Source organism: Cheilinus undulatus, linkage group 21 (genome assembly GCF_018320785.1).
Source record: "Cheilinus undulatus linkage group 21, ASM1832078v1, whole genome shotgun sequence".
Classification (NCBI taxonomy): Eukaryota; Metazoa; Chordata; class Actinopteri; order Labriformes; family Labridae; genus Cheilinus; species Cheilinus undulatus.
The window spans coordinates 39,553,179-39,568,050 of record NC_054885.1 but is presented as its reverse complement, the minus strand read 5'-3'; the positions used below and the strand labels follow the sequence as shown (position 1 = coordinate 39,568,050).

General features: G+C 37.9%; 1 protein-coding gene across 1 annotated transcript; it reads left to right on the top strand.

Annotated features, from left to right (window-relative positions):
• Nucleotides 1-1,835: 1,835 nt before the first annotated feature.
• LOC121503974 lies at nucleotides 1,836-14,244 on the top strand (the record flags this gene model as incomplete). Its single annotated transcript, XM_041778588.1, is given in 4 exon segments — nucleotides 1,836-2,514; nucleotides 10,527-11,348; nucleotides 11,505-11,985; nucleotides 13,329-14,244. Coding segments are annotated over 4 exon segments (2,898 nt in total), but the record flags the coding sequence as incomplete, so codon positions are not given.
• Nucleotides 14,245-14,872: the final 628 nt, after the last annotated feature.

Below are 14,872 nucleotides of genomic sequence, written 5' to 3'. Positions count from 1 at the left end.
GCTAACAACAGACTGGACTGAGATGAACAGCTCTGTGATTTTATATCATTGTAGCTCTAGGGGGGCGGGGTAACTCCCCATCGTGGGCCGGTGACCCAGCCAAGAAACTTTCTCACGGTCTAAATCCAAAATTCAGTTCCATGTAGATCTCAGTGTTTTCACATGTTTACAGCAACCATATTCCAACATATCTAGTGTGTTAAGACACACATTTAGGATTTAACTTTACAGGGTCTTTAAGGGTTCTTTGTTTAGGTGTGAACCCAGACTCTGGGCTAAAGACGCTACATTAATTCAGAGCACCAGCTCTCATGTGCATATGGGTTGGTGAGCTGTTATTTAAATGGTAAACTTGAGACATTTCTGGGAGTTTTGCAGAGCTTGGGCCTTCCTGTGGGGGCCAGGGGTCCTCCTCAGGGACTTTTTTTAAAATCAGAATCTATTTTGCGTTTATTTTAGTCTCTCTTTGCTCCTTACTTACAATCACAATACACATCTATTATGACAGTGTAAGGTTTGCTGTCACAGGGTGCTTAGACATTTGAGATGTGAGATTAAATTCTATTTTGACGCTATTTGATCCACTCTTGGAAACTTATTTACATTTCAATTTTAGTCACCTAAAGATACCCTACGTTTGCACATAATGATTCTATTCTGAGGAAGTTGGTGAACTATACACTATATTAACTTTGAAGATTTGTGGGATATTTTGTTATTTTATGAATTGTAGTTGTGTTTTTGTAGTCAAGGCTACATGATTAACACTAATGCTTTCAATTTTGATATTTTTACTGCATATTATGACTTAACTCAGGATTTTACCTCATTGCTTGTAGAATAACGGCAGAGTTTCTTATGTTTTTATGACTTTGATTAAATGAGTGATGATCTGATGAAAGTCTGAGCTGCTGGTGAATTCAATTTTATTTCACTGAGCTTTATCGGCATTGAAAACACGTGTTTGTATCACCAAAGCAGCGCAGAATTAAGCTGTGTATTTAATATTTTATACAGTAACAGTATTATAATTAGATATATCTCTAAAAATCTAGGTTTAACCCTTCATCAGGCACTCATTGAAATACCTGGAAATTGAAAATTTCAACCTTAGAGTGTCATTGCAGGGCAGCACAATACTGATCTACTTTAGTTACATTTTTGAAAATTTTACATTTTCATGTAGAAAATCAAGATCAATGAAGCGACTGTGAATATGGTTCCTTGCCCGTTTAGGGTAAAACTTCTTCATAAAGACGTATGGATAAAAAATATAAGAAAAACACATAAAATCTTGAAGGAACATTTAATTCTAACTTGTTCCATCAAACAAATAAATCTCTCTTTCTCTCTCAGACACACACACACACGCATATATATTTTATATAAAACTATTGCACTTTTTCTGTGAGGAGGTAGGGGGAGAAATCCCTATTTCGCACTCTCCAGGGGAAGGAGGTAAGTTCAAGAAGCTCTGGGGTACTGCTGATTGGTCCACAGCTGTGATGTCACTGTCTTTGACACAGTGTAAGGTCTACTGAATAGCTGACAGAAGGGATTGGATGACCTCACTGGGCCACATAGCAACGCCATTTTGGAAGTCCCCTGAAATGACCATATATGGTAACATTGCACACACACACACACAGAATGTCCAGAGTGGCTATGATCTTGTGTCTGTGACATCAGATAGAATATTCCGTAACTTTCAAAAATGCTTAAATAGGACCCACTTTCAGAGTTTCTCTGTTCACAAGCCAGCAGACAGTCAGAGAGTCACTTTGATCCAGTTGAGCGCCATGAGCAACATTTTGAGAGGATTGTTTCAACGCAAGATGCCTAAACAGGTGTCTTACCAAGACACTTCCACGCCGTGGAAAAAAGAGGGTGAGAGCTCTTTCGCTCCCTCCTGCTCCAGTAAAACCAGCATGGCCTGGGAAGAACAGGCAGGAGGGGAACCTGTCAAAGACCAGCATCCTCAAGATATGGACATTTCCACGCCGTGGAAAAAAGAGGGTGACAGTCCCTTTGCTCTCTCCTGCCCCAGTACAACCAGCATGGCCTGGGAGGAACAGGCAGGAGGGGAACCTGTCAATGTCCAGCATCCTCAAGATGTGGACATTTCCACGCAGTGGAAAAAAGAGGGTGACAGTCCCTTTGCTCTCTCCTGCCCCAGTACAACCAGCATGGCCTGGGAGGAACAGGCAGGAGGGGAACCTGTCAAAGTCCAGCATCCTCAAGATGTGGACATTTCCACGGCGTGGAAAAAAGGGGGTGACAGTTCCTTTGCTCTCTCCTGTCCTAGTACAACCAGCAAGGCCTGGGAGGAACAGGCAGGAGGGGAACCTGTCAATGTCCAGCATCCTCAAGATGTGGACATTTCCACGCAGTGGAAAAAAGAGGGTGACAGTCCCTTTGTTCTCTCCTGCCCCAGTACTACCTCCATAGCCTGGGAGGATCAGGAAAGAGGGAAACCAAAAGAAGAAGAAGAGGATCAGGCAGGAGAGGCTGTGGGTATCTTCTGCATTGGAAGCAGAATCAGAATCACACTTAGACTGAAACCTCTCAGGGAAAGATTACAAAGATGGAAGAGAGAGAGGAAGGAGAAAGAACAATTGAAACGGGAGAAGAAAGAAAGGAAGATGAGGGAGAAAGAGCAAGAAAGAAGGTTAAAAAGAGAGAAAAAGGAGAGAGAACAAATGGAGAAAAGAGAGAAGGAAAGAGAGAAACTCCAGGAAATAGCAAAGAAAGAAATAGAATTGGGGGTAAAAGAACGACAAAAGAAGGCCGAGAAGGAGAGAGTGAAAAGAGAGAAGGAAGAGAGGAAGGAAATGGAGAAAAGAGAAAAGGAACGAGCCAAACTGGCAGAGAAAATAAGGAAGGAAAAGGAGGAAGGGGAGAAAAGGTGGAATGAAAGAATCAAAAGACAGCAAGAGGAGAACGAACGATGGGCTAAAATGCATAAGGAAAAGATGGAAAGGATTCGAAAGAATGAGCAAATTGCAACGAAGAAGTTTAAAGAACAAAAAGAGAAGGAACGAGTGGAGAGAGAGAAGAGGTGGAAGAAGGAACGGGAGGAGGAGGAGAAAATTATGGCCGAAATGAGAGAAAACATTCGGAAACAGAGGGAGAAAGAGGAGAAAGAGGAGGAAGAGCGAAGAAAGCGTTCAGAACAATATCAGAGGGAAAGAGAAAGGAGTGAGGAAAGAAGGCAAAAGAAGAGAGAAAGATGGGCGAGGGAGGAGAAAGAACGACAAGAGAGGAGGGAGAGATGGGAGAAGGAACAAAAGCTAAATGAACAACAGAAAAGACAGCAGAAAAAGGAGAAGGAAGAAAAGGAACGAGCCAAGCAGGAGGAGAAAGAAAGGAAGAAGAGGGAGGAGGAGGGGAAAAAAAGAAAAGAGAGGGAGGATAAGGCGAGACAGGAAAGCGAGAGGAAATACAGGGAGGCAATAGAGAGAAGACTGAAGGAACATGCAGAAGTAGGGTAGAAAATAAGGAAGGAAAAGGAGGAAGAGGAGAAAAGGTGGAATGAAAGAATCAAAAGACAGCAAGAGGAGAACGAACGATGGGCTAAAATGCATAAGGAAAAGATGGAAAGGATTCGAAAGAATGAGAAAATTGCAAAGAAGAAGTTTAAAGAACGAAAAGAGAAGGAACGAGTGGAGAGAGAGAAGAGGTGGAAGAAGGAACGGGAGGAGGAGGAGAAAATTATGGCCGAAATGAGAGAAAACATTCGGAAACAGAGGGAGAAAGAGGAAAAAGAGGAGGAAGAGCGAAGAAAGCGTTCAGAACAATATCAGAGGGAAAGAGAAAAGAGTGAGGAAAGAAGGCAAAAGAAGAGAGAAAGATGGGTGAGGGAGGAAAAAGAACGAAAAGAGAGGGAGGAGAAGGAACGAGAGGAAAGAGAGAGGAGGGAAAGAGTGAGAAAGGAGAGACATAGAAAGTTTTTAGAAGAAGTGTTGGCAAGAGATCAGGAAAAGAGAGAGAAAAGGCAAGAGAAGAGGGAACGACTGAAACGACAGGAGAGGGAGGAGAAGGAACGACTGAAACGACAGGAGAGGGAGGAGAAGGAACGCCTGAAACGACAGGAGATGGAGGAGAAAGAACGATTGAAAAGAGAGCAAAAAGAGAGGGAGAAACAGGAGAAAAGGCCCATAGATTTGAAGAAAACCAGTGTAGGTCCAGGGAGCATACAGGAGGAGGAGGAGAAGGTGAGTGTGATGTCGTGCCGGTGGGATTTAGGGCCAGTGAAAGAAAACCGCAGTTAGAATAAAAGAGAGAGAGAGAAAGAGAAAAGAAAAAAATGGGGGGTGGGGGGGGGGGGGGGGAGAAAAGAAAAGAAAAAAACAGAAAAATAAAAATAGAAAAACTGAAAAAATAAGACAAAAAGGACTCAAAAAAATAAATAGATACACAAATAACTAGATAGAAAATAAAAAAATTAATAAATGAATGAATGAATGAATGAATCAATAAATTAATAAATAAACAAATAAATAAATGAATAAACAAATCAATCAATAAATGAATGAATAAATAAATAAATAAATGAATTAATGAATAGATAAATAAATAAATAAACAAACTAATAAATAAATCAATGAATGAACATATAAATAAATAAATAAACAAAAAAAATACATAAATGAACAAACACATAAATAAATAAATAAATAAAAAATGAATACATGAATGAATGAATAAATAAATAAATAAATAAATAAACAAGTCAATCAATCAATCAATACATTAACAAATAAATGAATGAATGAATCAATGATTCAATAAATAAATAAATGAAAGAATCAATAAATAAACAAATAAATAAATAAATGGCTAAAAAAATTCAAAAGAGAATAAATAAATAAATAAATAAATAAATGAATAGGTAAATAAATGAAAAAATAATTGAATAAATGAACAAACACATAAATAATTAAATGAATAAATAAACAAACAAATCAATCAATCAATAAATTAATAAATAAACAAATAAATAAATGAATAAACATATAATCAATAAATGAATGAATAAATAAATAAATAAATGAATTAATGAATAGATAAATAAATAAATAAACAAACTAATAAATAAATCAATGGATGAACATATAAATAAATAAATAAACGAAAAAAAAAACATAAATGAACAAACACATAAATAAATAAATGAATTAAAAATGAATAAATAAACAAACAAATCAATCAATCAATCAATCAATCAATTAATAAATAAACAAATAAATGAATAAACAAATCAATCAATAAATGAATGAATAAATAGATAAACAAACAAATCAATCAATCAATAAATAAACAAAAAAATGAATGAATCAATTATTAAAAAAACAAAAAAATGAATGAATCAATCAATCAATCATTCAATAAAAAAACAAATGAATGAATAAATAAACAAAAAAATAAATGAATGGATACATAATGAATAAATGAATAAATAAATGAATACATGAATGAATGAATAAATAAATAAATAAACAAGTCAATCAATCAATCAATACATTAACAAATAAATGAATCAATCAATCAATGATTCAATAAATAAATAAATGAAAGAATCAACAAATAAACAAATAAATAAATAAATGAATGGCTAAAAAAAAAAAAATAAATAAATAAATAAATAAATAAATAAATGAATAGGTAAATAAATGAAAAAATAATTGATAAATGAACAAACACATAAATAATTAAATGAATAAATAAACAAACAAATCATCAATCAATAAATTAATAAATAAACAAATAAATAAATGAATAAACAAATCAATCAATAAATAAATGAATAAATAAATAACCAAACAAATCAATCAATCAATAAATAAACAAAAAAATGAATCAATCAATCAATCACTCAATAAATAAATAAATGAATGAATAAATAAACAAATACATAAAAGAATTAATGAATGGAAACATAGATGAATAATAAACAAATACATAATTGAATGAATTAATAAATAAATAAACAAGTCAATCAATAAATCAATCAATCAATCAATAAATTAACAAAAATGAATGAATCAATCAATCATTCAATAAATCAATCAATAAATAAGTAAATAAATAAACAAATGATTGAATCAATATTTCAATAAATAAATAAATGAATGAATAAATAAATAAACAAATAAATAAATGAAAGAATAAATAGATAAATAAATGAATGAATAAATAAATAAATGAACAAACACATAAGTAAATAAATGAATAAATAAACAAATCAATCAATAAACAAATGAATGAATCAATCATTCAATAAATAAATAAATGAATAATAAATAAACAAATAAATAAAGAATGAATGAATGGATACGTAAATAAATAAATTAATAAATAAATGAATACATGAATGAATGAATAAATAAATAAATGAATAAACAAATAAACTAATAAGTAAATGAATGGATGAATAAAAAAAGGAATGAATGAATAAATAAATACATAAATAAATGAATAGATAAATAAATAAATGAATAAACAAATAAACTAATAAAATTGAATGGATGAATATATAAATAAATAAATAAATGAATAAATACATAACTAAGTGAACAAACACATTAGTACATAAATGAATGAATAAATAAACAAATTAATCAATCAATCAATCAACAAACAAATGAATTAATCAATCATTCAATAAATAAATAAATGAATGAATAAATAAAAAAATAAATAAATGAATGAATGAATGGATAAATAAATAAATAAATAAATGAATAAATAAATAAGTAAATGAACAAATGAAGAAATAAAATAAATACACAAAAGAATAAATGAATAGATAAATAAAAAAATAAATGAATAAATAAATAAATAAACAAATAAATAAATGAATGAATGAATGGATAAATAGATAAATGAATGAATAAATAAATAAATAAATGAATGAATGAATAAATAAATAAATAAATTAATGAACAAACAATTAAATAAATGAAAAAATAAACAAACAAATAAATGAATGAATAAATAAACAAATCAATCAATCAATCAATAAACAAATGAATGAATGAATCATTCAATAAATAAATAAATGAATGAATAAATAAAAAAATAAATAAATGAATTAATGAATGGATAGATAAATAAATAAATGAATGAATAAATAAAGAAATAAATGAATAAATAAATAAATAAATAAATATATGAATGAATGAATGAATGAATAAATAGATAAATGAGTGAATAAATGAATGAATAAAAAAAAATAAATGAATGAATAAATAAATTAATTAATTAATGAACAAACAATTAAATAAATGAATAAATAAACAAACAATTAAATGAATAAATAAATAAATGCATAAACAAATAAATAAATGTATGAATGAATGGATAAATAAATAAATAAATGAATAAATAAATAAATGAACAAATGAATAAATAAATAAATAAATAAACAAATAAGTAAATAAATAAACAAACAAACAAACCAATCAATCAATAAATAAACAAATGAATGAATCAATCATTCAATAAATAAATGAATAAATGAATAAAACAATAAACAAATAAATAAATGAATGAATGGATAAATAAATAAATAAATAAATGAATAAATAAATGAACGAATGAATAAATAAATAAATAAATGAATGAATGAATAGATAAATAAATAAACAAATAAATAAATGAATGAATAGATAAATAGATACATGAATGAATAAATGAATGAATAAATAAATAAATGAACGAATGCATGAATAAATAAATAAATAAATAAACAAACAAACAAATAAATAAATGAATAAATAAATATAACACTTAAAGTCTGAGTTTCTTCACCCACTCTGAGAAATAACATTTAAGAGAAGTTCTCCAACTTAGGGGTGAAAGTTGGGTCAGAAGTTAAAAACACGATAAAACCATGAGTAGGTTCGGTAATGGTCGTGATGAAGCAGAAGAAGAATGGTCAAACTGTTTGGTGGCTGCAGAAGCTGATGATTGGACCTGCTACTCTCTCCCTCTCTCTGACTTAAGTTTAAGTTAAGGTTAAGTTAATTTAAGACATTTTCCTCTCTCAGAAATGAGACTGACGATAAAGCAACAGTTTCCAGTGAGTTGCTGGAGTTTGTTGCAGTCTGCGGTTGATTTCTCTGGCTGTTGGTTGCTCTATGAGGCTGGCTATAAAAATCCCATGATGCCCAGACTCACCTCTGGTGTCCTCCTCCTCACCTCTATGTCTCCATCGCTCCCCTTTCCTCTCCTCATCAGCTCAAATCAAAGCCTCCGTTCAGTCTCTCCATCCTGACTTCCTGTTAAACACCCTTCTCCTGCAACATTTGCAAAACAAAAAAATGTCTCAGTCCTCCTCCTCAGTTTGTCTCCTCTTCAATGAAAACCTGAAAAAGCCCTGCATCTCCTTCATTAGCCATTTGATAGTTCATTCAAACATGATATAACCTCCTCAAAGCTCCCTGCTTCAGGTCACCTCCTCTTTATCCTCTAACCAAACCTTCATCTTCCTTCTGTTTGCACTGAAGCTCTCCTTAACAGCTCAGTAAGATTCCATCGCTCTCCTCTCATCACCTGAACAGCTCATGCCCAGATTCTCCATCCTGACCTCCTGTTGGAAAACCAAACTCAATCCAGCAATGCTTACAACAAAAAGTGTCATTCCTCCTCTTAAAACACGTCTCAGTTTGTCTCCTCTCTGGTGAAAACCTGAAAAAAGTCTGGCATCTCCCTCATAAGTTCCTTGATAGTTCATGAAAACGTGACACAACCTCCTTGAAGCTCCCTGCTTCAGACCAAATCCTCTTTAGCCTCTCATCAAACCTTCATCATCCTCCTGTTTACATCCAAAGCTCTCCTGATCAGCTTGGCAAGACCCCATCAGTCTCCTCTCCTCACCTTACCAGCTCAAATTAAACTTTCATGTTCATTCTCCATCCTGACCTCCTGTTAAACACCAACCTCTTCATCAAACTTTTGCAACCAAACAAGTGTCATTCCTCCTCTTGCAATGTCTTGGTGGGCCTCATCTTGGGTGAAAACCTGGGAAAAAAGCCCTGCATCTCCTTCATTAGTCACCTGATAGTTCATGAAAACATGTTACAACCTCCTTAAAGCTGCCTACTTCAGGTCACCTCCTCTTTATCCTCTAACCAAACTATCATCTTCCTCCTGTTTGAATGCGAAGCTCTCCTGATCAGCTCAGTAAGACTTCATTGGTCTCCTCTCCTCATCTGAACAGCTCATGCCCAGATTCTCCATCCTGACCTCCTGTTTGAAAACCATCCAGGAATGTTTACAACCAAAAGTGCCGTTCCTCCTCTTGAAACATGTCTTGGTGTGCCTCCTCTTTGATAGTTCTGATAGTTAATTAAAAAATGATATAACTTCCTTAGAGCTCCCTGCTTCAGGTCACCTCTTCTTTAATCCTCTAACCAAACCTTCTTGTCTTGGCCTTCTTGTTGCGCATACTGCGCATGCGCCGGATGAGTGAGGACGCTGGCGTGTTTGTCGCCGCTTCACAATCCTAAGAAAACTGTCTGCTTTCGCTTAACATTGATTATTTCTTGTAGTTCTGCTGTTCCTCTGCTGTTGCTAAACCATCCAGTCGAGCGCTGATTGATATCAGTTAGCTCTAACTTTGTTACAACGAACCTTGTGTTGTCGTCAGCCGAAGTACTCACCACCCCACAGCTGTTAGCGTCCTCCGGCTAACCTCTAGCCTCCTGGCTTAGCTAGTGACCCACCGGAGCTCTGACTGTGCTTTTCCCCTTCGAATCTTGAGCATTCTCTCTTGACCACCTGTGAATCTTCAATCAGGACTTCCTGGCTAGACGCCGGTTTAGCTGTTAGCTTGTAGCCGCCGATCAGCTGTTAGCCTCTGTGGGCTAGCGGCTAGCTAGCTAGCAGCAGCCTGCTCCCACTGCTTCCTCGCGCAGCTAACATGGTGCTCCTCAAATACTCGCCCCAGCAGCTTCTCAACCTCATCTCTTTCTCCACTCCAACCTGTCTTACAGACATTAAATCCCTTGGCCTTCTGCATCGTCCTCGTTATATCCACAGAGCACAGAAACTAAAGTTTGTTTACTCCAGCCATGCCGTCCCCACAGTCCAGTTGGACCGGCGCCCTGCCCACTCTCGACGACATCATCACAACAAACCACACGTACAGCTCAGTAACCTGAGACCTCTCAGATGCACCAACGCCCCTCCCACTCCCCTCTGCTTATCATCTTCAAACATTTCCACAACATTTATGCTGCAAAATGCCCGTTCTATAAACAATAAAGCCCACCTCATCCATGACATCATCACAGACAGGAAAGTAGACTTCTTATGTCTGACTGAAACCTGGCAAAGCCCAAAAGACTACTTCACACTAAACCAAGCAACCCCACCTGGCTATGTGTATATCCAAAAACCTCGCACCACTGGTCGTGGTGGGGGGCTGGCCGTGATATATAGAAAAGATTTCCAGGTTAAGGAGCTACCAGCACCCAGCATCTCAGCTCTCAAGTGTCTAATCATCTCTCTCACTGTATCAGCTCAGCTTCAGATCGTCCTCAGCTACCGGCCTCCCAAAGCAACTACCACCTTCCTGTCTGACCTGTCTGAGCTCCTCACCTCTGTCTGCTCCAGGTCTTCCTCCATACTTCTCCTTGAAGACTTCAATATCCACGTTGACTCCACCAGCTGCACACTCACCTCCGAATTTCTATCACTACTGGACTGCTTCAACATCACACAGCATGTCCAAGGACCCACCCACTCCAAAGGTCACATGCTGGATCTTGTGTGCTCCACTGGTCTCACCCCATTCATTCCACAATGCCTGGACCTAGCCATCTCAGATCACCATGCTGTTTTCTTCTCTATCCCCACCCCCCTCCCCAGACAGCTTACAAAGTGCAACATCACTTTCCGTAACCTCAAGTCAATAAGCATCCCAGCCCTCAAGAACATATTAGCTACCAACCTGACCACTGCACACCCTATAACCACAGTTGATGCCCTGGCGAATCACTACAATACAGCACTATCCCTCAGCCTGGATTCTCTCACCCCTCTGAAGACTCGCTCAGTCTCCTTTACCCACCCAGCCCCCTGGTACACTGCTGAACTCCGCTCCATGAAGGCTTCTGGCCGACAGCTGGAGAGACTTTCCAAAAAATCTGGCCTCACCACCCATCTGGAGGCCTATAAAGAGCATGTGTGCTCCTACAAAGAAGCTTTCTCCAGAGCAAAGTCCAGCTACTACTCATCCCTCATCAGTGACCAGCAAAACCATCCCCGGATGCTCTTCTCCACAATAAATCGCCATCTCCGCCCCATTGACAACCTTCAGCCCCCAGCCAACTTCGACCGCTGCACTAGGCACCTGCAGTTTTTCCAGGATAAAGCTGCCTCCATCCAGCAGCAACTTTTATCTGGACCTCCACCTCAGGATTTCACTTCACATCAGGACACCGCTCCTCCGCCTCACTGCCGTCTTTCCTGCTTCACACCTGTGGACACTCTCCAAGTGGCTGGATGGGTCAAGAAGGCCAAGGCATCCACCTGCTCCCTCGACCCCATGCCCACACCACTGGTGAAAGCATCTCTGTCTGTTCTGTGCCCCATCATGGTAGACATCATCAACACCTCATTATCATCTGGAATTGTCCCCTCATCCTTCAGAACTGCCTCAGTAACCCCCATCATCAAGAAGCCTGGGTCAGACCCGGAGGACCTCTCCAACTATCGACCGATCTCCAACCTTCCCTTCATCAGCAAAATTCTCGAAAAAGCAGTTGCTGCCCAACTCCAGCAACACATGTCCAACCATGAGCTCCATGAACCTCTTCAATCAGGATTTCGCACACCCCACAGCACTGAGACTGCCCTTATCAAAATAACCAATGACCTCCTCACAGCTGCAGATTCTGGACACATCAGCCTCCTCATTCTCCTTGACCTAACCGCTGACTTCGACACAATATCCCACACCATCCTCCTTGACCGCCTGTCTCACCATCTTGTAGGGGTGGGACAAAAAATTGATACACTGAAATATCGCGATACTTCCTGGCGCGATATTTCAGTGTATCGATATTTTAAAATGCAGTATCGATATTTAATTAATTAGCTAATTATTCACTTTGTTGGTGCGGTAGTTTGTAGTGTAATTTCACCCCCTGACCACTAGTTGGCGGCAGGCATCGCCAGCTGGCAGTTGACTCTTGCCTCTTCTCTCTTGAGACAACGAGATCACACGAGACTTCCGGTCTGCGTGAGCCGGTTGCTTGTACCTACCCAGCAGAGCGACTTCTGCCGCATTCATAGTGGATGTGTAGACTTATTTTGGCTTCCAAAACATTAACGACAGCACAAACTTAGACAGGAGATAAACAGTCGTTTGCAAGATATGCCACGCCAGAGTAAAATACTGAGACAACACAACGAATCTACTAGTTAGGCATCATCGCGTTAGCACTACAGCTAACGGCTAACGTCAACAAACAAGCCCGTTGAAGCTACCGCTGGTCTCTACTCATGCAACCATAATCACAGTTGTATTATTTGTAAGGACCTGTCCCGTGTAGTGTCGTTAAGAATGACGGCTTCGGTAACACAAGAAAGAAATACTGGCCTGTCACGTCATGCCCTCCACAAAACACAGTCCATCAGTCTTAAAGCTGGACGTGACGATCAGCTCGTCTCCCATAATCTCCCTCCACAAACACATCATGTGATGACATAAAAAACTGATAAAATATGAAATATAAAGGATTGGAGTACATTCACTGTATAATAATTTATTCCCCTTTTCTTAAAAAAAAAATCACGGTAGCATTTTAATTCAGTGCAACAAATGGGGAAAATCCTCATCTTCAGATTGAACAAAGATAGATAAAAATGCGAGACGATGCAGGACTATATATTTTTTTAAATAGCTTAATTCTACATTGTTAAATTCGATATTAACTTAAAATTACATAATAAGTTATACATATATATACTACACACATATGTATAGACTTTATGCACTTCATATTCAGTATTTAGCTCAGTCTGTGTCAAATTCTGTGAAATTGATACTAAATTGTTGTGAATAAACTGAGAAATCCTGCACTTGACCATTTTATAACTATTTTGTATTCTCTAGTTAGACATATTTTGTGATTTATCGTTATACACATGTGATGTGTATTTTTCCTTATATAGTCTGTTGGCATCATTATCATTCATCTTTTTCACTGGTGTTTAAAAAGCTAACAAAAGATTGCAAAAATCGGCAATATGGTAGAATCGCAATTTAAATCGAATCGGCACCTAAAAAATTGTAAAAAATCGAAATGGGAGAAAAGTGAATCGTCCCAGGCCTACCATCTTGGCATCACTGGTACAGCTCTCTCCTGGTTTCACTCATATCTCTCACAAAGAAAACAGTTTGTTACCATCGGCACCTCTCACTCATCCCCCGCCCCAGTTAACCAGGGCGTGCCTCAAGGCTCTGTTCTTGGACCTCTCCTTTTCACCATCTACATGCTTCCCCTTGGACAGATTATTCACAAACACGGTCTCAGCTTCCACTCTTATGCAGATGACACCCAACTCTATCTCAGCACCAAACCATCCACTCAGCTCCCTCCCCACTCCCTGGTAAACTGCCGCCCCGACATCAAAGCCTGGATGACATCTCACCAACTCAAACTCAACAGCAATAAAACAGAGCTCATGGTTGCGGCCCCCAAAGCGCTGCTGCAGAAGGTTGGAGATCTCATGCTCGATGTGGACGGGACCTCCATCTGTCCGTCCTACGAGGTCCGAAACCTGGGCGTCATCCTGGACTCCACCCTCTCCTTCCAGTCCCACATAAAGTCTGTCACTAAATCTGCCTTCTATCATCTGAGGAACATCACCAGACTCTGACCATCACTCCCTGATTCTGTGGCTGAAACACTCATTCATGCTTTCATAACCTCCTGCCTGGACTACTGTAATGGAGTCCTGTCTGGAGTTCCCAGCAAAACCCTGGACAGGCTTCAGTACGTCCAAAACTCTGCAGCTAGAGTTCTCACCCGCACTAGACCCTTGCAACACATCACTCCGACCCTCATCCACCTCCACTGGCTCCCTATCAAGTTCCGTATCAACTGCAAAGTCCTCCTCCTCACATACAAATCTCTCCGTGCTCTGGCTCCCCAGCACCTTTCTGATCTCCTCCATCCATACACACCATCCCGCAACCTTCGATCTTCAGACACCGGCCTACTTTCCATGCCCAAAACCAAACTCCGAACCTATGGAGACAGAACCTTCAGTGCTGCAGCTCCCACCCACTGGAACACTCTTCCTGCAGACATTCGTAGCGCTCCATCTCTGGACATTTTCAAAAAAACGTCTCAAGCACCACCTGTTCACCACAGCCTACAGTCTTCACTAAACCACCCCTTACACTCATCCTACCCCTCACATAGTTTGTCCATGTCTATGTGTTCCTGTAAAGCGTCCTTGGGTTTCTTTAAAGGCGCTATATAAATTCAAGATATTATTATTATTATTATTATTATAAAACCTTCATCATCCTCCTGTTTGCATTGAAGCTCTCCTGATCAGCTCAGTAAGACTCCATCGATCTCCTCTCCTCACCTCAACAGCTTTAGATAAGATTCTCCATCTTGGCCTCCTGTTAAACAACAATCTCTTCATTCAACTGTGTTTGCAACCAAACAAATATTAGTCCTCCTCTTACAATGTCTTGGTGTGCCTCCTCTTGGATGAAAACCGGGGAAAAACCCTGCATCTCCTTCATAAGTTCCCTGATAGTTCATTCAAACATGTTACAGCCTCCTTAAAGCCCCCTGCTTTAGCTCACTTCCTCTTTATCCCCTAACCAAACTTTCATCGT